Raw genomic sequence first — 27,993 nt, 5'->3', positions numbered from 1 at the left:
AATATAAAATCTCTAAACAGGAAGAAGCTTGGTTGGAAACAGAGGGTGTTGTGATCTAAATTTTCTGTATTTCCCACTTTTTTTACCCCTTTGTATGCGGAAAAATTTTCACTGTTTTGTTTGTGTTGGTTTTTTTTTTATTGTAGAAGTTGTCCACTACAAAGGAAGAAAGAAAAGTAAGCTTGTACTTCAGACTGCTTTTTGAATATCTTTCTAATACAGTGGTGTTCCAGAAGATGATAAAGAAATGATAGCAGCTCCAGAAATACCAACTGATTTTACTCTCCTTCAGTAAGTGTTTTTAAGAATTTGTAGTTTCCTTTTAAAATGTACTGGCTCTTTTTAGTGTTAATACATATGGCTGGTTTTCTTTTGGAAACAAGGAAACAAAATGAGGGAATAGGGTGTTAGATTTTTTCCTATTGAAATGTTGATAAAGCATTGTTTGAATTCTTTCTTGAGTATTCAGCAGTAATTAAAATAAGTATTTCAGAAGTGCTTAATTATTTTAAATCAGTTTTTAAACTTTGCTAGTAGGAAGCCATTGTGACAGACATTTTCGTTTATGCAATGTACTTGGGATCTTGTCTTTCCAAATGAAATGTTTGAATAAGAAACTTTGATTAGGAATAAAAAAAAAAAGTTTCCTTCATTAAAGCCTCTTTATACAGAGAGTGGAAGCAGTTGAGGTATTTGCCCTTAATAACTGGGTCGAGTTGCCTAATATTTAAAATACGTAATGCCAAATGCTTTAGTTAAAGCCAAAGTCTTAGCTTCCCTCAGGCATCAGTTCCTTGGTGTTTTTGACATCATTTTATTAGCTCTCTTAGTCTTCCTACAATTTCTAAGAAACAGACATTTGAATTTCCAAGATTGAAGATCAGGTATAGATTACATTTTGGACAGAGAAGTAAAGTGATTATTTTAAGCAGACCAGAAGAATCCAGTTCCTCATCTTTTAATTGTTGAGAAATTGACATGAATACATTTCAACAGACTGCTAAATGGATTAAATTGGTATAAAATCTAAAAAGGTACAAAGATGCGGTTTTGTATCAACGAGGTTGGTGATGTCGTGTGTCGTGTCCCCCCCCCCCCCCCCCCCCCCCAATGTTGGCAATAAAGGATTTGTATATCGATGCAGCATATTTTAACGATGTAGGAAACTAAACAAATGAGAAAGTGTGTATATTGTTTAACATCTTTTTACCTTTATAAGCCTAAACAGAACTACAGGTTATCTTTTTGATGGAGAAACCTCACCTAAACTTTCAACAGAAGTGCATACCTCTTTACTACCTACTTAGTTTCTAATAGGATGAAGGGATCTGCTGAGACACTCTGCTTGTGAGGGAAGGTGGTGGTTTTTTTGTTTTTGTTTTTTGTTCGTTTTTGTTTTTTTTTGGTGTTTTTTTTTTTTTTTGCTGTTGGGTTTTTTCCTCTTTTGTTTAAGTATTTGTGGCAGATATTTATAGTGCTCTTTGCTTTTTGAGATGGTGTAATATTTGGCTTGTGCCAGAAGCAAGATTCCCAACCTGTTGCTATTTTCTACTCACCTTCACATCTTTTAACCTGACTGTATGGCTTTCTTCACAGGTAAATTGCTTGGAGGAGGCAGGGTAGGGTGTGAGTGTGAGGATATGCTCTGATCTGTTCCTCAGCAGTAGACTTAAACAGAAGCAGAAAGCAGTTTCACTGTTAGAGTTGACTTACTGGACCCTGAGAGCATAATGTCACTTTATGTAGTGTATTTAAGAATGTTTCTGATGAAATGTGTAAATGGTTTGTCTTTTTATCCTTGCAGGGAGTCTGAAACACACTTCTCTTCCGATACAGACTTTGAGGATATTGAAGGAAAAAACCAAAAACAAGGCAAAGGAAAAGTATGTTCAGTTTATAGGGATACTGCAACACTTCTGCTGTTAGGAATTGAAGAGTTCAGCACTTGCTTTGAAGCTGAATGAGCTAAGAGTATTTTCTGAAAATGCGAGTGTTCTGTGAAGAGAGTTCATATTTGTATCTGCATTGAAATGCTTCATCTTGAGTATATGCATGATATTTCCTTAGTGCTATGATGGCATAAGGGAGGTGGGGGAGAAAAAGATCAGCTTTGATTTGATTAGTCTCTCTGCATGTGTTCATCCTATACTTAAATTTGGTGCTAATACAGTCTCTTTTGGTTGGTGTCATTAATTCTGGCGCTCTCTTAATTTGAAAAGTGAACAGAAATCAATAATGAAATGAAAAGTTTTTTTTTTAATGGGCTGCAGACAGGAGGTTGCACTACTGGAGTGTGGAGGTCTAAACCCAGTAAATAGCCTTTCTCTCCCCTCATCGGACCCATGTCCTCCTCATCTGGGTGGCTCCTGCCCTCTCACTGGCTTGACACCCACCACATGCGTCTCCTTCACTGCCGTGGCACAGGCAGGCTGCTGCACGGCAGCTGGCCTGGGCTGTGACTGCCTTGCCGGGCACCCCATGTACCTGTACTGGTACAGAGTGCCCGGTCATTAAGAGGTGGTGATAAATAATTTTATACAACAGTCATTTCTTTTAAATTTTTTTCTTTCTTCTTTCTGTAAGTCATACTTGATTTGGGGAATCAAATACAGAGACACCTGTCTGCTCTTCCTCACCCTCACTTGCTAATGTGTGATCAAATTAAAAAACAAAGGGTTAATGAATTGCAGAGGAGACTTTGTGATGTGTGTTAAGGGAATTGCCATAGCTGTTTTAAATAAAATCTGTGTAATCTGTTTTACAATTTAACACGAGAAAAATCTTTGTGTCATACACTGTCACTAATTGAATTTTTAGTGGCTAGAAGTTTTTAGATGAGGGAAGGAGGAAGTGGAACCTGTAGAATTCTTGCAGGTCTTTGTATTAGTCAGGATCAGCTATTATTCTCAACTTTGGATTTTTAATTGTTCCTGAAGACAGAAAGCCTTGTGTATAGTTGTCATGGTAAGAATAGTGATTTGTTTGTTGGTGTTTTTGTTTTTTTTTTTAAATTACTACATAATAGACAGTTAAAACTTCTTATGTGTGTTTGTGATTGCAGACCTGTAAAAAAGGAAAAAAGGGACCAGCAGAGAAGGGGAAAAGTGGAAACGGAGGAGGGAAACCTGGTGGTCCGAATCGGATGAATGGACATCACCAACAGAATGGTGTGGAAAACATGATGCTGTTTGAGGTAGTTAAAATGGGCAAGAGTGCTATGCAGGTAAGACTTGGGATATCGCTATGCCTTGGATGAATATGCAATTTAAATACAACAATTTTTCTGTACATATGATTTAATAAAATGACGCCTAAAGTAAATTTTTTTTCCTTCAATCTGTTGCTTTTAGTTCCAGATTAAGATTTTTTTTTAAAAAGTGGTTTTGCATTGTTAAGGTTTGAATTTGAACAAACTGATTTTTCATTTCTAAATGTCAGGCATGAATAATCACATATATAATGAAGAAATTCAAGCTATGATTCAAAGTAGGTTTTCAGTATCCTGAGTGATACATGACTTTACAAAAAGGACTTTAACTAAGTACCAATGTGGTTTATGCCTGTAGTTGTCATAGAACTTAACAGGAAATCTGTAGTTTATAGATCCCCCCTAGAGCTTAGATTATCTGAAAAAAAAAATAAAAATTGCTTCTCTTCTCTTGCCCAAAGTAAAATCACTAGCTGCAACTCAAGGGCTACTCTTTAAATTTCCCCTAAGTTGACTTGACTAATGTATATTGCAACACACTAATAGCTGGAATTAGGGTCAGGAAATTTTAACCTGTTAGAAGTCTCTGCATTAGGCACTGTCTCCACTGCATTTACTAGCAGGACTGAAGTCAGTATTAAGATATTTAGCACACTTTTTTTTTTTTCCTTAAATTGAGTTAAATCAGTAAAGCGTTTGCTTGACTGTGTGAATCTTCCAGTGGAGAGAGGGTTAAAGTGTAAGCCTGTCAGCCATGAAGCCTTCCTGCTGACTCGCTCATGTGACTCCTCAGCAGCCTGGAAGAAACACTATCTTTGGGACTGAAAATCTAGAGTATACAGTTTGTGTGATACACATGCAGGAAGCTGGGTCTATATGCAGTCCCCTCAAGATTAGCAGGCTACTGCGTTAGAGCTGGGAACCTTGAAGACTGAATTCCTTGGCAGAAATTTAGTTCAGACGTGTAAAAAAGAACAGATTACTTCGATGTCTTTGCACAGAGAAATTCTGATACTTGCATCATTTGTTTTGTTCTGCCATATTTCAAAGTGGGTGGAAAAACTATACTTTTCTAACTGTTGCTGTGTGTGCCGCATTTTCAGCCAATTAACAGCGGTTGTATCTTCATCACATGTAACTGTTTAAAATGATAGACAGTCAAAATCTTTTGCTTTCCAAGAGCAAAATGGACCTTTGCCAGGCCTGATTATTCTGTTGAATTGGGGAATTGATACCTGGGTAATAGTTAATCTTAAGTTAATATTTTTTGTCAAAATTACGGAAGAAAAAAATTCTCAAAGTATTTCTAAAGTCCACTTCAGCACTCAATGTAAAAAGTTTTTTCTGTGGTCCTCAGCTCTTGCTTACCTGAGAAGATTTTGATAATAATTTTTATTTTATTCTAATTTTATTTTTAAAATCTGTTCCATACCTTTGTCTGAGTTAGTGTCTATTCTCTGGCAAAAACAGGGGTTCATCCACTGAGACAAAATGTTTCAAGAAACTACTGTTTTGCTGGAGGTTCTTTAAAATAAATAAGTTCTGAAAACAAGGCTGCCTAACTGAAATACTTGTCCTGTTCCTAGCATTATGCTGTTCTTGCACAATGACCTTCTTTATAAGCCTAATTTAAGGTGTTTCTTAGATTATTAACGCCCTCCCCACAGACCAATCAAATCAGTGCTAGTTTGTAGGTTCTGCTCCTACTGGGAAGACTAAGACAGTTTCACTTTGAGTTTTTTCATTCTTTTTGTCTTGTTGACGAAAGTTGTGTATCATACTATAAACAATCATAAATTTAGGGAAGAGGGATTTAGCTGTATCTCTGTTCAAAAACTTTTCCTGCATGGCAATATGTTTTATTTGTCCTTGCACCGTTATTGCCTGTGAGAGTAAGCACTGAGGAGAGTACAGACAGGAAGCGTTGGAGATGCTGCGTAGTCCAGTTGTCTTTTGGAAGTTCTGAACTATTCCATCATCTCTCTTTATTTAGAATGACCCTAGATTTTAGGGCCAGGGTATCAACATATTAAAAAACACAAAACTGAGAGCTTGTTGCTAAACTGAGTCTATTGTGTCTGTGTTAATGAATTGTCTGATACATGTTTTTATGACTTCTGTAGCAGACAGTTTGTACTACACACATGGATGGTTTAAACATAATTGCATGAAATTTCTATTTTCTCAAAACCATTATCACAGGTTTCTTATTAATTTGCTTCCCTTTAAGGTTTTTTAGTAAAATGCTCGTGTTCCTATTTAGTTCAGTGAATACAGAGTAATTAATGTCTCCGCAGTGTAGGGCAGTGCTGTTCATCCTGTTACGCTAATGTGCATGGAGCACAGTTCATCAAAGGGGCAACATTTTTGAAGAGTATAGGGATGTGTAGCTGTTGGAACTGAACACCTAAATATTATCTTTAGAAAATCATCACGGGGGGGGGGGGAGAAAACCTGCTTCTGCAAAATATTTTTGCATTCTTCCTCAAAAAAAGTTACTGTAGCTTAGATTATGGTATTCCTGTGCTTTATATTTAGGTGTTTCGTACTTGTATATGTTTATAGAACAAAATGAGTTCTTTTCAAGAAAACTGATATTATGGCAGTAAAGGATCATTCAAACATTTTGTTCTGTATTAATCAAAAAACAACAGAGTTCAGGTTATTTATGGAAGAAACAAGAATCACTTGCTGGAAAGCAGTTAAATAACACTGTCTTCAATTTGTGAAAACTAAAAAGTGCCTTTATATTTGTTTCTTTTCAGTCTGTAGTGGATGACTGGATAGAGTCATACAAACATGACAGAGATATAGCACTTCTTGATCTCATTAACTTCTTTATTCAGTGTTCAGGCTGCAAAGGTAAGATACTGAAATGTTAACTTCTTTGCTTTTATACTATATATGCTGTAGGACTCTTCATCCCTGCGGCTAGTTTACGTTGTTAGGTTCGTGTAGTTAAGCTAGTATTTCTGAAGGTAGGAGCAGGAGGTTTAAAATATTAGAATATATTTAAAAATGTAGATAAAGCCTTTTGTATTCACACCAGAGAGAATGTAGTACTGGTACTTAACACTTACTTCATCTTCCTCTGCTCCTGCTATTATTTCAGAAAACCATCTCTCTTAACGTTGATAGTTTAGCTTGTTCAGTCTTAGACTTCTAGTTGGGATTTATCTCGTTCTTATCATTGAGTGTGTTAAGATTGTTTCATAGCCTTTGTAGAGATGCTTGATTTAAAAGATATTATGGACAGCTTCATGGTAGCCTGTATACAGTAAGATTGTATTTCAATATTTTATTCTTCTCTTTATTTTCTGGTTTTCTTTCATCATTTCCACATCCTCCATTCTTTGTCCCCTCACCTCCTTTTGAAGAGGAGAAGATAATTTACTCTGTGGTGTTGCTGCACTTGATAGAGTAGGACTGGATGTAATTTGTTCCACTCAAGCATTTCTCTGTCCTGATAAACTTATAATGTGCATAAATCTCCAGAAAGCTAACACCATTCCTCAGAGGTTATCTATGCTTTCAAGAGCAGTGACCTTTTGATTATTGTTACCAGATAAAACTACAGAATCTTTTAATGCTTTCTGAGATGATCCTTGTCGTGAATTTTGCTGTATAGTTGCAGTAAACTTTAGGAGATCTATTTGTTTTTTATATCACCATTTACACTCTAACAGTTCGAGGCTAAGAGAAATAGAAATTGTGTGAAATCACTGTGTTTATTACAGTGCAGAAGATAATAAGTAGCAATAGAACTGTTCAAAATTGTCTTATACCATTTAGAATCATGAGTCCTGAAAGGTCACTTCAGATTAGTGCAGTCTCTTGGCTGATGAAGAGGTTTGGCACAAGTATCTTTCACTTCTGAATACGAATGAATGAGTATATTCTAGATGTGTGTGTACATGCATGCAAACACACTTTGAAAAAAGTATAATAATAAACACTATATATATATATATATATATACACAAAAGAAAAGGTATTGGTGCCACGCGCTTGTTATCCACTAAAATAAGAAATGTGTAACTTCTTAAAAAATACATGTGTAATCTGCAGGTTAGCTGAATATTGGTAATTTTTACATTGTAGCAGGAGCCATGTCATCTACCTCTTTCATACTGAAAGTGCTAATAATCTAATGTTCACATTGTAGGAGTTGTTACAGCAGAGATGTTCCGACATATGCAGAATTCTGAAATAATCCGAAAAATGACTGAAGAATTTGATGAGGTAATTTAATGAAGTGCTGATAATGTATTTATATTAATTTTTTATCTTACCTGTCCTAACCTTACTGGATCATGTTGCTACAGTTTTCTTTCGAGCGTAAGGTCAGCTGCAAAAATGACAGAGCTTTTATGAATGAAAATCTTGGAACTCCTTTATTTCATTGAATTTGTAAGACTAGGAAGTAAAGCTCTGCATGAATATAACTTGTTTTATTAATGGTTTAAGAAATCAATATCGACTTTCAGTTTTTGAATAGTGGGAACTCCTACTACTGTGGGGTTGTGTGGGATGCCTCCTTGTTCCTGCTGTGTACGTAAGGCCTTTAAGTCTTTAACTTTTAAAATGGTTGCTAAATTTATTTTTATGCATTCATTAGTCTACAAATCGTGGGGATTTGAATGTGATATTCTCTAGTTGAAGACTAATGCCTTGCCTTTCATGGGGATTATAACTTTTCCTTTAAATTGTGTCTTACTTTCTGTTCCACTGAGTGTTGGGGTAAATGAGATGCCTTGGTTTTTTGGGTGTTTTGGTTTTTTGTGGGTTTATTTTTGAGTGGTATTCCTTTCACCTTGTGTTCCAAAGAACATAAAGGTAGCTTTAAAACTTAATATGGAAATAATCCCATACTCTACCCCCCCATTAAAATACAAAAAACATCAGTAACTTTAACAGAGTTAAAGTTAACATATTAACTTTAATATGGTTTTGTTTAACTTCCCCCCTCCCCGTCATTTTACTGTTATTTGTAAAAGTTCCTGAATCAGGAGAGGCACACACGTTTGTTATGTTCAAGGTGCTGTAATAGGTCATTTTATGACTTCAGGAATTTTCAGTCTGATATGTAAGCATCTCCCTGTAAACTTTATTATAGTCCTGAACTGAGTGTTCTTAAACATGTCAGTTAACTGTTCATGTGATGGTTCTTTTGTTCTAGTGTAACCTGAAACAGATTGTAAGGGGTATGAATTACTTTTTTTTTTTTTTTTTAAGGGAGTAGGACAGAAGGAAGAAATTAGGAGTTATTTCAGTATATCTAGTTGTGTTCAGGTTTATGGTAGGACTTGCAGAATGTTGTCTCTGCATGTAACAAACCTGAGCTGCAAAGTAGATGCATATTTGTGGAATTGTGTTCTTCTGATATATCGTTTTTATGGCACCAGAGATTTTGGCATTAAAGTTGTACCCATCTCTTTTTAATCTTTATTTAATAAAATGACTTTTAAGACATTTGAAAGAGTTTCCTGTTTCCTTTTTTGTTTTTTTAATAGGATAGCGGAGATTATCCGCTTACTATGGCTGGTCCCCAGTGGAAGAAGTTCAAATCCAGTTTTTGTGAGTTCATTGGAGTACTCGTCCGACAATGTCAATATAGCATCATATATGATGAATATATGATGGATACTGTCATTTCACTGCTTACGGGGCTGTCAGACTCACAAGTCAGAGCATTTCGGCACACTAGCACACTGGCAGGTCAGTGAATTATATTATCTGTGTATTGCTTCCATTTTATGCTTTGTGTTGCACGGGAAAGAATTTTTCTGGTTGAACTTCTTGATATTCGACATGCAACTCATGTTTCATTGTGTGATACGGTTTTCGTCTAATGCAGCTTGTTTTGGTACAACTTTCTTACCTTGTCTTTATTGGTTTTTCATTACTGAAAAAAACCAGCATTATTTCAAAGCATTCTTTACCAGCTGTCTAGTACTTAATTTTTGTTAGCTTTAAGTCTAGTAGAAAAAGTAAATAGAAGGAAACTTTTCAGTTGATTCTACAAGTTTGTCTTTGGTCATAATAAGGGTGTAGGTATCTTTTTAACCTCAGATGCAGTCAAACCTGTTTATGCTCTGCATTAGGTCAAACAGGAGTCATATTTTAGATTAGATGCAATTTTTACTACAAATTTCAATTGTGCTGTATATTGAGGCTGTGGCACAATGCAATTGAAAGTAGCATTTCCATTCATTGCATTAGAAGTAATTTTAAAGAATGCTTCATCAGTGATACAGTCACTAAATTTCTGTATGGTTTCCAGTAATTGTCCTTTTTACATGATTTTTTTCAAATCTGTTAAATTACAAAGAAATCCCTTATGAGTTAAGTATGGCGTGTTTTAAATAAATTTATCATTATATGGACAAAGGACAAGCTTCTTGGATAAGTCCTAAACCTGCGTTGATTAATGAAGAAGGGTCTCAGATGGCGTTGTGCAGCAGTCCACTTAATGTAAGGCTTATAGCAGTTCTAGTCTGAACAAGGTGAATTTAGACTGTACGTGAAACTGAGTTTTTGCCACACTGGAAATAGTTCTTGTTAGCTTTACTGCAACTGGCTGATCTATAGCCAGCTTCAGTTCTGACTATCTGATCATTTGTTCTATTTCATCGATCATCTCTCTTGAATATACATTAGCATGCTGCACATCAGGCTGCTGCTGCGAGACTTCCACTAGCCAAGGCATTTATGGGGAGAGGAACAAAACCTTTTATTTCAGGAGTATATATACTCTTTCTGCTCTATCATCAGTTTGTACCATGTGACTAATACAAATTTTTGTTCTTAAACAAGTTTTTACTACTTTTTTTTGAGCTGTGCCTGAATAAAAGTTGCAGAAGTCACCCTGTTGCATGTTAATTTCTGTCACACAAAATAATTTTTATCAGTAGTCTGTTTGCGTTTGTTCACATCAGTAGTTGATTCTGTTGATTTTGCATAATTACTTGTGCATTTCATATGAGATTACAGTTTGTACTCTTGAAGATTGTGTTTTATATGGGATAGAGACAGCCAACAAAATCCTTATATCCATATTTACTGTTGTTTGCAGTAATTTTGGTTTCTATGATTAGCTCAGACTTGTTCTTTTCATCCTGATATCCTTGGAGATCACAGTGTGTGATGATATTTTGTTTTATCTGCATGTCTTTGTGCCTTACTCATCAACTTTATGCTAGTGATACATGCTTCATAATGTTCTGTGTATGCTCTGCCAATGCAAGCCCTTTCATGCCTCGTTGTTACAAAAGTTCGTAAGAAAAGCAAGTATACTATTGACCACCTCCTGGTTTCTGGAATAGGCATATTTGTCTGTACCCCTTTTTAAAAGGGTTGATACAGAAATAAAAGCACACAAAAAATCCCACCCAAGTGTATTTTACATTTTGGTCAGTTCTCTGGCTTCTAATTGGCTAATGTCTTTCTCTACTTCTGCAAATAAAGGAATATTTAAAGAAAACTGCCCCCGATTAAAATTAAATTGAGGGGAAAAGAACGGTGTGGTATGGTGGAGTTGGTTGTCTAAGACGTTTCCTTTCGAAGAAAGAAACTTGTATGTTTGTGGTTGAATGATTTGGTAATACCAGTCTGCTAACTGATTCTAATAATATTTCCTGGGCTATGCTTTTAAATCTTACATTCCACCTTCATTTTTTTGGGGGGGAGGGGAGCATATCCTATGTCTCAGTTCAACAATAATGCTTTTAGTACTAAAAAATTGTCAGAAAGAAAAGAACAAAATGTCAGTGTTTTTCCTATTCTGTTGGTAAGTAATGATGCAGTGCTTAGTAAAACACTGCTGAAGTTTGGGTGTCAAGAAATATACAGTGAATATATTTTCATAAATACAGAAAGGGTTGACAGGAGCAGGTGTCAAGATTTTTGTTTATAATTTTTCTTAGATCAGGTGACCTTTTAAATAATCCTTATTCTTTTTTCTTTTTTTGTAGCCATGAAGCTGATGACTGCTTTAGTGAATGTGGCATTAAACCTTAGTATTAACATGGACAATACACAACGGCAGTATGAAGCAGAACGAAATAAAATAATTGGGAAACGAGCTAATGATAGGCTGGAACTCTTACTACAGAAAAGAAAGGAGGTTAGTGCAACTGTCTGTAGCTGGTATGCATAGGATGAGTGTTGATAAATGACAATAATTCATCTTGTTCTGTAATATTTTTTTTTAAAGGTTGTTACTAGTCCCTGTTTCGTTCTTTTAAGGTGTTCATGTTTAATGTTTGAAAAACTTAATTTCTTTGACAGGTGCTTCTTAGCATCCGTTTTTCTGTAAAAAAAATAAATGTAGGCTCTTAAAAAATTTCATATAGTCCCGTTTTAGTAAAGTTAGCAAGAGAGACTGCAATCAGTAATAGATAATTTTTTTTTTGTATTTCTTGACTAAACTGAGCTCAGTTATGTAACAAAAATTACTGTACACTAACTGGTTTTGGCTTCTAGAGAAGAAACCCATGATCTTGGGGCAAAAATCTGCTTTTGTGATGTCAATACTGATCTCAGCAGAAAGTGTGTTTAAAGGCTTTAGATAAGGTTTTTTTCTTCTACAGAACACACTATCAAAATTGAAAATGCAATCTACTTCTTTTTTCTTTCTTTTTGTGTCAAAGGGACTTGCTGATTCATTGCTGACAGTGCTGTCTTGTTGAAAGCCCTGATTCATTCAGGTTTAAGTTTTTATTTTGGAGGGAACTGGTGTTTGGGTGGGTTTTTTTGTTTGTTTTATTTCTAATGTCTAAAACAAACAACCTTCTCATGATCAAAGGAAACATCTCACTTTTTGCTCTTCAACTTTTATGGTGTTACCCGTTAAAATGTTTTTACTTTCTTGATAATTCAGATAAACTAACAACTTTGTCTTTTGTTCATCTCACAAAAGATCTTGCAGTTTGAGACTGATCCCTTAAACAACCATTAAATGTAGTTGTGCTAGATGTGTGTGCAGGACCAGTCCTATTATAAGTAGTACATAGACACACAGAAAAGGAGTGATGTGAGCACTCGCAGTCTCAATTGCTCTTATGTATATTAGCTCTTAGGATTTCTTACCAGCTTTTCTAGTTTTGGTTTTGATTTTCTGTTTTTCCTGTACTAAATGAAAGTAGGCTTTGAAGTAACATTCAGTTGTTTGTTTGGTTTCAGGTTTTGTTTTATTTATAACTCAGCCTTATCCAGTACTAAAATTCACTTTATTCTTTGATTCTTTTTGCACCTCTTTTTTAATATTTTGAATTTTTTTCCCCCTCTTTTTACTTCAGAGGCTACTGTGGGCAAGTGTTAGATTTAGGCCCAGAACATGTTAAATATTTTGCTTTGTTAGCCCTTTTTTCCTCCTACTTAGTCTTTTTTTTCTTAAGTATTTCCTTATAGTTTTTTTCCTTTCTTCCATAAATTCCCAGATCTTGTAGTGCTATGGAAGTTGTTCGTTCTTGCTGTTTTTCTAAACATCTGTAGGAGAGGTCCTTTACCTTTTGTACCCATTCCCCTGTGGGTGCAGCTACCCCCCACCCCAATCTGGGCAGTATCTCTGGTGGTTTCTTTATGGGGTTTTGGTGGTGGGTGGGTGGGTTTTTTGGTTTTGTTTTTTTTAGGGTTGGTTTTTCTTCTTCCCACCGCCCCAATCTGATCCACCAAAATGTCAACTTCCTCAGTCCTTGACTATTCTCATTAACATTGTCTCAATTTGTCCTACCTTTACAGTTCAAACTGCAGAAAGAATATACTTGTCCACTGACAATATTTAGTTGTTTTCCAGTCCTTTAACTGACTTGCTTGCACTTTAAAAGCAAATACAATTTTCTGTGTTTTAAAACACAACACACATCATTTTTCAACTCATTTGCATGTCTTGCTCTTGCGTTGTTACTCTGAGACTGGATTTATCTCCTACATTATTTTTCAGCTCCATATTCTTAAATTAATTTTTTCTGCAATACCTTGGTCAGTTTCTGCATTTTTTCTTTGTAATTATGTAATGGATGAGGAGGAAAGAGGTATTCAAAACAGAGTATATGCTGCCCATGTAGTCATTTGCAGTGTTCTTCATCTGTATCTTGTCTTTTTAGATTACACATTCTTTAGCGTGCAGAAAAGACTCCATGTAATGCAGTTCACATTATTTGGGTATTGTTCTAACAATATGTGTCCATAAAAACATAGTAAATGTATTAAAAATTGGGCTGAACATTGGGCTTAAAAAGTTACTAGAAAATTAAGTCATGTTTTCTTATAAATAACTTAAGGAGGAGCTTGCAGAAACCTAAGATGTCTTTGTTAAAGTTGAAGAACAATTTTCCAGTGGTCAGAATTACTAAAATTTGTATGCTGTGGTATATACAATTCCTTAAATACTAGCATATTGTACCGTTAAACAGGTTTGTGAATATTTTGGGAAAGGATTTAGTGGCCACACTTGCAAATGTTAACTTAATGTAGTTTGTCTAGCTTCGGCACCATCTGATCTGAGTGTAAAAGTGCTGCTCACTGTTTATGTACTCTGTTCATTGTTTCAGCTTCAGGAAAATCAGGATGAAATAGAAAACATGATGAATGCAATATTTAAAGGTGTTTTTGTGCATAGATACCGGTAAGTTTCTCTTAGTAAGTAATCTGTAGCTTCATTAATTTATTTGGGAAGCTGGTGACAAGTTATTTCTAATTATTCATCTGTTTGATCCTATTGCCCCACTTTTCTCCACAGAGATGCAATTGCTGAAATAAGAGCTATCTGTATTGAAGAGATTGGAATATGGATGAAGATGTACAGTGACGCCTTTCTCAATGACAGCTACTTAAAATATGTAGGGTGGACTATGCATGATAAGGTAAGCTGCACTGAGGAAAAGGAACGGAATCATGAAGCGTAACTCCATGGTTTTGGTGGTTGATCTTGCCAGAGTAGATTCTGATCTCTTACCTGTTTTAATCAGTCACTGCTTTTCTTATGACTCGGAAGCATAGGCATTTCAACATATATATATAAAATAGAGTTGAATTGTTTGAATGGTTTTAGAGAGTGAATATAGATTTTTAAGGAACTGTTATTTGTAAGGAAGTGGCTTTTTCTATTTATTTATTGCTGATACTGACTTCTACTTTATAATACTTAACTGTTTAAAATTAATGCATTTCACATGGAATAATCCAGCCATATAGCCTAACAGTTTCTCTGTTTTGCCAAGTTAAGAAACTTTTTAGCATTCTCAGCTAGCTGGGAAAAGCATGGGAAAAGTCCTCTTTTGTGCTGATGAGTGCCTCAAGCTGTTACTTGCCAGCTACCAGTTTGAGATTATTCTCTGCTTGGAGTGGTCAACAGATAGAGTTTACAAATACTCCTTGATTCATTGCTGAGGCAGCACATTGTCTCAGCTCTTGCATTGGAGACTTCAGGATACTGAATTTGAAGTGAAACAAATGAGGGATGCTCACTCATGCTATGCTGTTCATGGGTTTGATATGAAAAAAACAATAACCTCTGGCAGTGGGGTTATAAGAAACTGCGTGAAGCCAGTTGTCCTAGACTTCTAAAAAGTATTTCTGTATCTATACCTTAAAACATGTTCTCTGCTAATGTAGATCTTGCACTTCAGGAGGAGTATTTCTACTTGGTAATTCTGATGTAACAAGAGATGGTCCTTAATGATACAGATATCGCCAGTTTTAAGTGAAAGGAAACATGTAAATTCTACTTAGAAGTATCTCGAGCACTTACAGTACATCTTCAAAGAATGAAACAAGTGTATTTTGACTTACAGAGATACTAACTGCAGTAAGACAGTGACGGGTGTTTTTTGGTTTGTTCATTGGTTTGTTACAAACAAGGACATATTCTTATGTCATTAACATGATTATTGACAGTATATCTTGGCAACATTTAATCTTAGTCTTTGAATTAGTTCAGACTGCAAAAGAAACTAGTCTTATATGATTTGAAGATCACATCTGTATGCTATACTTGACTTTTAATCCAGTTCTTAATTTTATTTTAGCAAGGGGAAGTAAGACTCAAATGCCTAACTGCTTTGCAAGGGCTTTACTATAATAAAGAGCTTAATTCCAAATTGGAACTCTTCACCAGTCGGTTCAAGGTTAGTGTAACTTCGTATCTTTAAGTACATATGAATTTTTTTAAAGTTGTATTACACTTCTTTCCTCTTTGAAAATACTTTCTTTTGTGTTCTTAGGATAGAATTGTGTCTATGACTCTTGACAAGGAATATGATGTTGCAGTCCAAGCAATAAAATTACTCACTCTTGTTTTACAGTAAGTACATATGTATCTCCTTTTCTGACCTACAACAGATATTAAAACTTAAAAGTATTTTCTCATACCTGTGGGTGAGGACAGCAACTTGACAGAATTCAGATAATCCAAACTCTAGAGAAATGTCTACACATTTTACGCTGGAACAAATTGGAATTTCAGAAGTAATCTGCCTAGAACAGTGCTGTTACTTACCTACCATAGTTAAATAAGTGTAAAGGCTAGAAACTCAGAATTCAGCCTTCCTAATTTGAAGCTATCCTGCAATATTTGAACTGAAGAAATACAGGACGTGTTCAACATTACACTATAGTTGAACTTTTGAGTATAACCTTCCGAATGCTCATACTTTATCAGTAATTTTTGTCTAGGAAGATTTTGGAACTAAGCTATCTTGTTTCAGGTTTTAGGATGATAAATTGAAGGAAAAGGTTTAGATTCTCCTTCATTTCCATCTCCCTCACTAGAGTTCATACTTTATATTGACTCAGCTTTTTTTTTCCTTTCCTTCTTCCCATCCCCACCCCTAGGAGTAGTGAAGAAGTTCTGACTGCAGAAGACTGTGAAAACGTATACCATCTGGTTTATTCAGCTCATCGGCCAGTAGCCGTTGCCGCAGGGGAATTTCTTTATAAAAAGTAAGGTGGAGAAATTATAGTTAACTTCTTGTTCCTGTAGATTTTAGTGTGTGCATTAATACTACAGTTCTGATTAGTTTAAATTAAGGAAAGGAAAAACTGAATAATGAAGTGGCCTTAAGAAATAACTTACAGAAAATGTAACACTGCTGTAGTTTTTGAACTGTTGTAGTTCTTCTGAATGGGAAATAGAGAGTAATTTTGAAGGCTGTGCTTTAAAAGCTTATACCTACAGGGAATATAATAAAAACATTCCTCTGTCTTCTCCTTTCCTGTCCTTCCTGTGTTCTGTGAAACATCTAAAAATGCTCATGTAGTTTCGTACCTAAAACTTGTGCTTGCATCTTAAGGAGTATTTTCCCTTTTGTAGTTCCTCCCCCCTGCCAAGTTGGCTCACTAAAGTGTTTTTCTAGTTTAAAAATAAAAAAATAAAAAAAAAAAAAAGAGAGAGAGATTCAACACATCAGGTGTGCAGGGAAACAAAATAGAATTTCCATCTAATCCTTTTCAGACCTTCTTCCAGTATTTCTTTGCTGCTTTAAAGTCTCATGTGGGGGAGGTTCAGAAAACATAATTTGTTATAGAGGAGCATGGAACCTCAAGCACCTGCAATTATGACTGATGTTTGTAAAGTATTTTGTTATAATTATACATTCCACTGGAAACAGTCAGTGAAATACCAACTCAGCATATATGAAACTGTTCAAATGATACTTGTCCTAAATTACTTCCTTTCAAAATAGAATGTGGAGCCAAGCAGCAAGGTATTAAGTGTGTGTCTGTAAAAAAAAACCACCAGTATCTTGATATGAATTGACTGTGGCAAAGGCAATGAAGAAGAAAGTTGTCCCGAAATATTTATTTATTTTTTTTTTTAGGCTTTTCAGCCGCAGAGATCCTGAAGATGATGGAATACTTAAAAGGAGGGGAAGACAAAGTCCAAATGCTAACCTTGTGAAGACATTAGTGTTTTTCTTTTTGGAAAGTGAAGTAAGTTGAGTTTCAGGGATATCCTTATTTTGCGGTGTGTTTTGTTTTTTGGTTTTTGTTTTGTTTTTAATTTTTTTTTAATTAATTTGTTGTTTTTCTTTTCCCCACTCATTAGTTAATAACCATGAATGTGTCCTGGTTTTCCTACTGAGCAACCTGTAGGTTGAAGGACTGTTTTGTGTAGCTGTGTTATCTGAAGGATCTGTCCAGTACACAGTGTTGACGCAGGCTGTGAGCTCTACTCTGACAAATATTCTTCTGTCATTCTTCATGTTAATATATAGGTGGAAAAAAATGGTGATTTAGGAGATGGACAAAGGGGGAGAGACCAAAACAAACAAAAAAACCCTACACAACCCCCACCCGTCTGTCCTCCGACCTGTGACAGATCTTGTAGCACTACTCTTTGTAGCAGTTGGTCTGGTTTCAATTTTAAGTTAATTGGGGAAAAGAGGCTTCTGTTGAACCAGAGAGCTTTTTCTCTGGTTTTTTTTTTGCCACAGACAGGAGCCAAGTGAGAAAAATACCCTGTGTTATAGCAAGTTCTGTAATGAACTTTACTGCTGATAAAGAAAAATACTTAACCTGTTCTCATTTTAGTTGCATGAACATGCTGCTTATCTTGTGGACAGCATGTGGGACTGTGCAACAGATCTCTTGAAAGACTGGGAATGTATGAACAGTCTTCTGTTGGAGGAGCCTCTCAATGGAGAAGAACGTAAGAGATTTTTGTAGATCTTCCTTTATATTGCTATGCAGTTTCTGTTAGTCTCGGTTTATAAGGAAATAAAATGTTTACATTTATGAGTCCCCATAATATTCTCTATTTTTACATGACTACAATAAACCACTAATACTAATTATAAAATATGAAGAAGAGTAGAAAGAGATCACTTCTTGTATGGAAGTGAGACACAGAAAAACAATGGTGGGAAGAGGGAGAAAAGAGAGGGAAAAAGCATGTCATGTCCAGTTGCCCTGTTGTTCCACAGGTTGAGGCTGGACTTCTGGCATTAGGGCAACTAAGCTGCTTGTGAAACTGGTTCATCTGTTGAGTGCTAAAACTACCCCATGGAAAAATACTGTAATTTCTTTAATGACAGTAAAACCAAACAAAGCCCCTAGCATAATTCTGTAATTCATAGGTCCTAGTAAATGGACCTCTAAAAATGAAGAAGAACTAAAACTACTATAAAACTTTGGTATTTGTTTCATCCTGTCCTGTGACTCATCCAGTGATATTCCCTCAATTTTAAATATTTTCTTGTGTTGTTTTGTAAGGTGCTTATCTTCCTATCCCCTGTGCCACACCCACCCTGGAAGTGAGCTATTGGCCTAAATGCCTGTCTTTTTTCTTTTAAAAAATAAACATATTTTGATCCTTAGATACTAATACTGGTGGAAAATGAAAAATCAAGCTGTGTGTTAACATCTGTTTCTTAAATTTCAGCTTTAACGGATAGACAGGAAAGCGCACTGATTGAAATAATGCTTTGTACAATTCGGCAAGCAGCTGAATGTCATCCTCCTGTGGGAAGAGGAACAGGGAAAAGGGTAGGAAGCAAAAAACTACTCCTCTAGAGATGTGGGAATGGCTATGTGGGGGCAGTGTGGGAAGAAGGAAAAGGTTGTACTGTTGCTGCTGAAGGGACTGAATTCAGAAGTTCAGCTTCAGTCTCTGCAGCTTCCAGTATCTGACTAACCTGTCTTGTTCACTTTTTCTGGACTTTGGCACATGCTTAATACTGTTTGGGCTACATTTGGTTTTGCTATTAAAGGTAATACAAAATAGATTTTGAAAGAAGTATTGGTTGGAAAGGACAACAAAAAACAGTGTTTGGGAAAGCTAAAACTATTTCCAATTTGAAAGAGCAAAATGTGGGAAGGGAATGTACTTCATAGGCTCTTTGGAAGGAGGGCAGTCCACCAGTTGGCTTTTCTCTGATTCTATAGAGTTTAGGCAGCCCTCTTTTACTGGGGCATGAAGCAGGGAAGGGAACTGCTTTCAAGACTGGTGCAGCTTTTGGTAAGGAACCTGTTTAGGTACAGATTGAAAAATTTCAGGAAGATCAGATTGACATATGAATTGAGTAAATATCGTTACAAATCCTAAGTAAACTGAAACATTTGCTGTTCTTTCATTGTCAAGAAAAGCATTTTGATGGTGGTATTTTGTTGCAGGGAAGGTAAACCTTTTGTTCTAGATTGTCACTTCTGTTTTCAAGATAATCTCAATAGTATTAGATGTAACTTTAAATTGCATTTTTTGAATCCTCAATGTTTTTTTTATTGCCCCCCCCCTTTTTTTTACATTGATATTTTACAGTGATATTAGAAGGTCTGTGTACCTAATTGTCATTTCATTAATGAAAATGAAACTTTGCACCAGAACTTTTAGTTGTAAAATCTTCACAATACCAATATTTTAGGTGCTGACAGCAAAGGAAAAGAAAACCCAGTTGGATGACAGGACAAAAATTACTGAACTTTTTGCAGTGGCACTTCCTCAGTTGCTAGCAAAGGTAGGTTTAATTCTATTTCTTGCTGATGGACTGTTGTTGAAATGTTAACAAATAAAGTTTCTGTAACTAACTGTATAGCTGGCCCAAGTCTTAATTTTTTCTTTAGTCTTTATTAATATTTGCTCTGTAACAAATTGTGTTGTTCGAGACTTTTTCATTTAAACTTTTTTCCTTGTCAATTTTACAGTATTCTGTAGATGCAGAAAAAGTCACCAACTTACTGCAATTACCACAGTACTTCGATTTGGAAATTTATACAACAGGGCGATTAGAAAAGGTAAGGTAACATTCAATAACACTTACCAGAAAAGGATTCAAAACAGAATTTAGACTTAGTCACTGCAATTTCAGTCACCATTGTAGGTGTGGTTTTTTGTATAAGTGAGACTTTATTTATCAGAACCCTTACTGAGAGTGAGATTTGGACTTCAGAGCTGTGACTGACTGCCGTTCTTGGAGATACTGAAAGTTTGAGTTTTCCAAGGCCTGTGTGGGGAGTTTGTAAGAAAGAATCTTGCCAGTTAAATGAACTTTATGGGAGAGCATTTATTGTTGGGTTATGTTCATGTTTGAGGTATGCTGCTTGCAAATAAAGCTTGTAAAAATAGCTTGATAAGTTTTCTTTTTCTTATCACTGAAACTAATAAACCACCATCTTCATTGCATGAAAACTACCAGATCACAAATTACATAGTTACTGCTCTCATTTTATCTGCTACGGTGGTGAAGTTGGTGTAAGCTGTTCTCATCTTTACTTTCTCCTTCTCAGATGCACTATTTTGTTGTATTGTGAAGGAAGTAGCTGGAAATCGTTAGGGTCAAAAAAAGTAATAAAATGTTTAGGTGACAGCATAGACTAGCAATGATAGAGCAGCAGTGAGCAACTTGGGTTGAGCGGAGGCATATAAGAACAACTGAAGTTGGTTTCAGTGCTGACACTTGAGTGTTATGAAACTAAATCTTCAATTATACAGCTTTTAAGACCATGTGTAAACGTTTGTGTGAGTGGGAGATAAATGCTTCTGTGTTGTTCAGTTGTCATTGCAAATTCAAGTGTTGGATAAAACCATACCAACAATTGCAAATTTTTAATGACTTTAAAATGCATTGAATCTTTAGCCTTTGACAAACTCCTACTTAATTTTTGCTAAATAGATTAATTTACTCAGACGCTTCACCAGCTTTCTAGAAGTGTTTTGTGTTCTGTATCATAATTGCAAAAGTAATAAATGGAATTTATCTTTTAAAATTCCTTAAGGTTTATTACGAATAAGTGTGTGTTTATATATGTATGAATACGTTTGGTTTTTTCCACGCCTCATCTTTCTTGTAGCATTTGGATGCCTTACTGCGACAAATCCGGGATATTGTGGAGAAGCACACAGATATAGATGTTTTGGAAGCCTGCTCAAAAACATACCACGCTCTCTGTAATGAAGAATTCACAATCTTCAACAGGGTTGACATTGCAAGAAGTCAGTTAATAGATGAATTGGCAGACAAGTTTAATCGACTTCTTGAAGACTTCCTGCAAGAGGTATTTCAATGTGCAAGATCAACTTTTCCTGCCCCTGTAAATATTTCCAGTATGTTTTTCTGCCTTCCTATGCAAGTCAGTAAGTTAGGGATGGGAACTTCCCTCTGACTTTCAAAACTGTTAAGCACAATAACACAACAGTATCATTGCTGCAATTATGTGAACTCAGACTGTTCTTTTGTATTAGGACAGTGAGTCTTTAATTTTAATCTCCTTTTGACAAGCATGTTTTGAGAATTTGAGAGAAATTTCAGATAAAGTATGAAATCATGTAAACTTTTCACATTTACGTTTTGAAGCTCATGTTTTTGAAAGATGTAGCATTGTATTTCCACTAGGATTCTCCTCAGATGTACTAATGTTGGTAGTCTTGCATGTGATTGCATGTTGCTGTTGTTTAAATATCACAGTCTCTAGAAGACACTCCTCCTCCCTTCCTGAATGCAAGCAGATGCAGTTAATAGTTTAAAAATCACTTTGTTCCCACACTGTGCTAATCTGAAGAGTGAGAATTTTCTGGTACAGTATTTAAATTCACTGTGTAGGATCTCAGACATTCAGACAAAACTTGTTCCTCCTTCTCCTGATCTGTGATAAGGACCATGGGAAGTGTCTTTTTGATGACTTTATTCTTCACACTTCTCAGATGTAGACTTATTTTATCAAGCTTTGCTCCTGTTGCTCTTGCTTATTGGCCTGAACTAGGACTCCACTCTAGAAACCTAGACATATGTGGACTATGTAAGAAATATGCCTAGTAATCCATTTATTTCCTCCTTTGTGAGGCAAAGAATGAGAGCTAAAGCAAGGAAATGAAATGTCAGACGGTTGGCTTGAAGGAAAATGGCAAATACTCTGGTAGACGTGTTGAAATCCATAGTGCTTTGATAAGGTTGTGCAATTACAGAACAGTAAAACGTGTTGGACTTGCAGTATGTCTGATACACTGAGGATTTTCTGTGACCTTAGATAGTTCATCCTATGTACTGAAATAGTTACTTTTTGGACCCTTTCCTTTTTACTCTTGCCCCCCCCCCCCCAATGCAAGTTTGTTAGAACTTTTGGGAAAATTAGAACAAAACACTTCCCTTACCTCTCTCAGAGATTTTTTTTCTGTGATTAAAGTAAGATTGAGGTACTGACCTGTGGCCCATCTAGTCCAGTATCTATTGTCTGACAGTGGCCTCTGCTGGATTCTTCAGAGAATATGGAAGCATCTACATAATACATTGTATTCCACTATCCTAGACTTTTTTCTTTTTTTCCCCTTGTCCCTCCTTCCCACCCCCCTCCCTTTTCTCCTTATGCTGCTATTTCTAAACATAAACTGCTACACTCTCTCTTAACTCTTTAACTCTACCGAAAACAAATGTGTCATTGATAATTCGTTTAGATGCAGTTCTCTCCTCCCTCGCCCGGTTGTTGTTGGTTGGGTTGGGGGGGGGGCTGTTTCGAGGCTCGGTGGTTTTTTGTTGGTTTTTGCTGTTGTTGTTTGTTGGTTTGTTTTTTGGTTTTGTTTGTTTGTTTGGGTTCTTTTAATCAAGTTCCCTAGTTTGCTTAGCATACATTGCTTGGGATATCTTACTATATGATTATTAAATAGGGGGAAGAACCTGATGAAGATGATGCATATCAAGTCTTGTCAACACTGAAGAGAATCACTGCTTTTCACAAGTAAGTAGGCTTCTGCAAACATCTGTCAGGGTTGGGGGGGTTTTGTGGGTTTTTTTAGTGTAACTTGGAGTGTTTAGTTTGAGAGTTGTGCAGAACATGACGCATTTTGAATATATGAAGAAATGTATACAAAATGGAAATTGGGGGGGTTGCTTCAGGGTTTTTTTTTCTGGTGGTGTTGGGGGTTTTGTTTGGTGTTTGGGGGGTATTTGTGGAGTGTTTGTTTTTTAAAAAATTTGTTTGTTTGTTTGTTTGACCAGTAAAGCTTTTAGTAGTTGTTAACATCAAGTTGCAGAAATGGTGTTAAATTACATCTTTGCTTCATTTCTAATGCTTCCAGTGCTCATGATCTATCAAGATGGGACTTGTTTGGCTGCAACTACAAGTTATTGAAAACTGGCATTGAAAATGGAGACATGCCAGAACAGGTCTGTAGTTAAAATGTGTTCTTTAGGCACAACAGTAAATAGCTTGTCTTTTATTGGGCTTTGTCATCTAATGTGTTTCTTCCTTTTGATTTCAGATTGTTATTCATGCACTGCAGTGTACTCATTATGTAATCCTTTGGCAGCTAGCAAAAATTACTGAAAGCAGTTCCACAAAGGTATGCCTTGTTCCAGTTATATTAGTAAATATTTGTACATACCTGCAGTGTCATCAAGTGGGAACTGTGATGGAATTAAGACTAAGAATTTTTTTTTATACTGATACCTGCCTAAACCTGCTTTTCTAATAAGTTCTTAAAAAGCCATAGTTTTAGTAGTGGAATGCTTGCCTTTTAAACGTAGTGTTTCTCTAAATTGTTGTGTTTTTATTATTTAAATGTCAATATTATGTTTAACGTGACAGAATTCTAAAGTAATTGTAGTAAATAAATGCAATACCTATTAGTCTGGCACAGTAACAATGGTAAGGAGGGGTAGACTACCAATTACAAAACTGTATAGTCAGTCTTACTACTCTTAAGTAATGGGTTTCAGTTTGTTTGCTAACTTTGAAGAATCAGTGACAAGTCAGTGAGATACAAGAATTTGCGTACTATCATAGTATTCTTATTGCTCAGTATGTTTCAAACTTTGCTCTTCATCAGTCTTTTAAATGTGTTGTTAAATAAAGATGTGAAAAGATTAAGTTAAATTTCAAACTTTCTGAGGGAATAATAAGAGGGCCTGTTCTGGTTCTATGTATAGTAATCTTGAAGGGCAGAGCTCTGGCAAATGTCATCTTTCTAATTTCACTTCCTGAAAAATCTTGGAGGAAGGATTAAGGTTTCTTCTATGCACTGGACAGCACTGCTTGAAGAGGGTGATTAGGTGGTTTGATGTGTGAACTGCCTAATGAAATATGGTTTTTGAAAGGCTAGACAGTTTGGAACAGAGTTCGTAAGTGCTGAAACATTTTCATGATTTCTCTAACAAAAAAAAAGTTAGTCAAACATACTTTTTCTGGAAACCTTCTACAGCTCTGTAAGAAGAGTATGTTTTGTGCTCTTTTACTGGAATTTACACTGGAGTTGCACTTTGTTATTGGAGTTACTGATAACACATCCCATATTTATGTCAGAGATGAAATAAGTAAATTCTTGAGGTTTTTTTAAACACTTTGCTTGCCATACTTCTAATTAATTTAAGAAAAAAATTTTATGCATCTGTCATAATTTACTAGGGAGAAAACAAAGAGAACTCACAATATTAATAAATTATAATCAATAAATTGTAATTTGTAATTAATCCATTTTTACAACAAACTTAATGTGAGGATGTATAAATTTTTTTTTTCTTTATTTTAGGGTGTGATAGTATGAGCTTCTGGTAGATACAGGAGTGGAGAAGCATGCTATGTAACTTGTACTAATGGTTTTTATAACAGATAACACCTTTGTGAGATTATGGTGGTTTTTTTATTTTCTTTTTTTTTTTTTTTTTTTTTTGTGTTAAGACATCGTTAGTCCGATGTATAATTGTGGCCTTACTGATTCAGTAATTACAGTCTGAAGGTGTCTTAAATGTGAACTTCTTCAACACTGGCTGGCTAGCTAGTTTACCATCTAGGTTTTAATGGCTTATAACATTTCCAAAACAAAAAATACCAGATCTGAAGGGGATGCATAGTTGTTGAGAGCCACTTATGTGAGTGAAGGATTTGGAGGCTTTGTTATCTTATTCTTTAAAGGGTAAACAGGAGTCTTGAGTTTTTTGTAATAGTGATTAAAGACTTATTACAAGCCTGATGGCAGAAGCTGAGCGAAATACTGCAAAGTTAGGTTAGAAATGCAGATTAACTTAGCTATTTTGCAGTAAAATGTAATTTGTAATACTTTCAGCAGGAATGAAAAGAACTTATTTGAAAAGTGCTCCTTTATTGAGACCATTTTCTGCTCCTGTATAATAAAAAATTTGGTAAATTAAAGCTTTCGTAGGTTTAACTTCTGAACCACAACTATTTTATTGTATGTAACTGCTTGGCTGCTGCCAAATATATCTGGTACGTACAGAAGTTCCATTGATTTCTGTTCAATGCCGATGGAACATAACAGCAAAGAAGTTGAAGCACAGAACTGGAAGTGATGGAAATGTACTGTGCCTAAAGATGATTTGTTTGGTTGGTTTTATTTGTAGGTTTGGGGTTTTTTTTGTATTGTTTTTTCTTCTATGACAAAAGAAACTAATTGTGTGCCGCTTGTGAGCAGGTTGACTTAAGTATGGGAATTGACTTCATAATACAGGCTGCTAAAATAAAATAAATAGTTAAATTTTTATTAAAATTTAAATGAATAATTCTGTATAAAGGAAAGAAAATATTCCCATGTGTAATTCTCTTAACATCAGTATAGTAATCTGAATGGTGAATGTTGAGAGAAAAGTTAGTGAAAGTGTTTAAAATCATATTATACTTAAACTCATAGTCAAGAAGCAGCTGTTGCTTTTGTGATTCCTGTTGAGATTAAATGACACCCTGTACCAGTGTGTTACCTACTTTCTTGAAGGGAGAGTCTTGTTTTGGTTTAGATTGCATGCATAGTTTTTAAACTTCTCAGGGGTATTTCTTCTTTGTCTGGAGTGATGCTGGTACACAGTTGGTCTTTTGTAATATGACTTCCCCAGTTCTGCTTGGGCTAGAATCTTCACATCATTGAGTAACACCAACTATGCTACATATGTGGGTGGTATTTTTACCAATTTGATACTTCATTTGCTCAATAATCTACTTTTTTTAAAGTTATTGCAACACTTATAAAGCTACTGCCCCCGCCCCCCGCCCCCTCCCCCCGCCTCCCATGGAAGAGGGGAAGAACCCCAACTCTCATCTGACATTTTACTTTATCCCCAAGCAGTGAGTTAAAAAAAAAAAAAATACCATGTAGCCTTGTCTGGGTTAGTTATAAACAGCTACCTAAATCTATCCTCAAGGTTGAAAATACAGATATTTTAAAGAGAAAATGCTTTCTGCTCTGGGTTTTGGTTTTGGTTGGGTTTTTTTGGCGGCGGGGGTGGTGGTGGTTGGTGGAGTGTTTTTAGGTTTGGTTGGGGGGGTGTGTTACTATTAATAACTTCACTATTTTCATCCCAACTTCCATTTCTTTTTGTGGTACACAGGATGACAAAATTGAGGAAATTGCTACTTGCTATTTTTATTTGTAATAGTGATTTTTAAATAACGCAGTGGACTTGAATGTTATGACTACATATGAGGCCTGTGGTGGATAGCTCTGTGAAAATTCGTACACTAAATGTGACTATAAAATTTAAAAATCAAAACAGTTATATGAAATCCTTCTCTTTAAAGGAGGATCTTCTACGTCTAAAGAAGCAGATGAGAGTGTTCTGTCAAATCTGTCAACACTACCTGACCAATGTAAACACTGCTGTTAAGGAACAGGTTAGTGATTGTTGTTTATCCTTGTAGTCTTCTAATACTATACTTTTAAAGCAGTTGAAAAGTTCCTCTTGCTAATATTTTTAGGGCTTATGTGGGAATGTGGTGCATCTTGGATGTTTAGGCTGCATGCTCTTTGAGTGTGAATACCTACTGTACTTCTATGCTTGCCCTCCTTTAGGTAATTTAGGTAGGATTTCAGAATCAATTTAAATTTGATTCTTTCTAGTAATTTTAGGCAGCATAAACTTTTATTCAAAGGAGGGTTTTGTTTGTTTCGTTAAACAATGACTGGGCCAGTGTACCGTAGAAGCTTTCTGGTTTTTAAGTTAGGTGGGAGAGTTCCATTTCAAAGGTCTTGCTTACCATGTGGTCATGACACACACTTCCAGAGGAGCTGATTGTGGATTCATAGACACTGAGCTGGAAGAGCTAGGGACAGCTATTTAAAAGAGAGAAGTTATTTTTTTAGTTGTATCTTTGAATGCTTTCTGTACTATGATATATATGTGCCCATCCACTCAAGAACAGTGAAAACAACTTTCTTCCTCTTGCTGTAAACCTGTGAGAACATACAGGAGCAACTTGTCTGTTTCCCTTCACCATGATGCTGCATACAGAGTATATTCCTCAGTTCTTCAGAGTCCCAGGATTTTTGGGATCTCTGAATCAGGAGAAAAAGAAAGGGTACTTAACATGAGTCTGTCTGTTCTTACGCATGCACATGTATGCGCTGTAACCTAGGGACTTTTTTTGTTGGGAAGTGGTATTTCTTTTTTGTGGTCACCCTTAGGTACACGTACACACTGGTCAATTGTTAACAGTATTGTTCAGAAATATCTGGAGACCATTCTAGCAAATGCTTGGAAGCCTCAACAATAATGTGCTGCTTGGAAAAGATGTGAGCAGTTTTCATTTTACCAGGTTTATAGTCAGTCCCTCATGTAGTTGTCCTTTGCGGGGGAAAGTTTTAGCTGGAACTAAGTTCTTTGATATTTCAGACATAAAAATATGTAGGTATTTAGTTGATGCAAGTAGTGCCTGGCATTTTGGGCAGGAGACAAAAGTCCTGGCTTTCTTGAAGAAAATTTAGGCGTGAAGGTTTTGGGGGTTGTCTTCTATTTTTCTTCTGTTTCAAAAAGAATTGAGACATCATCTTGGGAAATACTTATCTTTAGTTGTGAGGGTAACAGGTCAAAGGAAAAGGTTAAACTGTAGGGCCTAAGTCTCTTCCAGTCTGTTGT

At 35.7% G+C, this 27,993-nt stretch overlaps 1 protein-coding gene across 4 annotated transcripts in view; it reads left to right on the top strand.

Annotated features, from left to right (window-relative positions):
* STAG2 (STAG2 cohesin complex component) overlaps window positions 1–27,993 on the top strand; it is an 80,849-nt gene that overhangs the window by 38,240 nt on the left and 14,616 nt on the right. For all 4 annotated transcript variants that reach the window (XM_075054150.1, XM_075054147.1, XM_075054148.1 and 1 more), the window contains exons 2-23: window positions 147–291; window positions 1,805–1,883; window positions 3,062–3,223; window positions 5,974–6,070; window positions 7,374–7,450; window positions 8,722–8,926; window positions 11,182–11,333; window positions 13,762–13,835; window positions 13,950–14,073; window positions 15,238–15,336; window positions 15,433–15,512; window positions 16,043–16,150; window positions 17,029–17,140; window positions 17,741–17,858; window positions 18,591–18,694; window positions 19,570–19,662; window positions 19,850–19,939; window positions 20,996–21,199; window positions 22,803–22,873; window positions 23,214–23,301; window positions 23,397–23,477; window positions 26,660–26,752. In XM_075054150.1, coding sequence (XP_074910251.1) covers window positions 248–291; window positions 1,805–1,883; window positions 3,062–3,223; window positions 5,974–6,070; window positions 7,374–7,450; window positions 8,722–8,926; window positions 11,182–11,333; window positions 13,762–13,835; window positions 13,950–14,073; window positions 15,238–15,336; window positions 15,433–15,512; window positions 16,043–16,150; window positions 17,029–17,140; window positions 17,741–17,858; window positions 18,591–18,694; window positions 19,570–19,662; window positions 19,850–19,939; window positions 20,996–21,199; window positions 22,803–22,873; window positions 23,214–23,301; window positions 23,397–23,477; window positions 26,660–26,752 — 2,355 coding nt within the window. In that variant the 5' untranslated portion in view covers window positions 147–247. The remainder of the gene's footprint in view (window positions 1–146; window positions 292–1,804; window positions 1,884–3,061; window positions 3,224–5,973; window positions 6,071–7,373; window positions 7,451–8,721; window positions 8,927–11,181; window positions 11,334–13,761; window positions 13,836–13,949; window positions 14,074–15,237; window positions 15,337–15,432; window positions 15,513–16,042; window positions 16,151–17,028; window positions 17,141–17,740; window positions 17,859–18,590; window positions 18,695–19,569; window positions 19,663–19,849; window positions 19,940–20,995; window positions 21,200–22,802; window positions 22,874–23,213; window positions 23,302–23,396; window positions 23,478–26,659; window positions 26,753–27,993) is intronic.

The sequence above is a fragment of the Buteo buteo genome, chromosome 22 (assembly GCF_964188355.1).
Source record: "Buteo buteo chromosome 22, bButBut1.hap1.1, whole genome shotgun sequence".
In the NCBI taxonomy this organism is placed as follows: domain Eukaryota; kingdom Metazoa; phylum Chordata; class Aves; order Accipitriformes; family Accipitridae; genus Buteo; species Buteo buteo.
The sequence above is the reverse complement of the archived record's forward strand: the minus strand, read 5'-3'. Positions and strand labels throughout refer to the sequence as shown.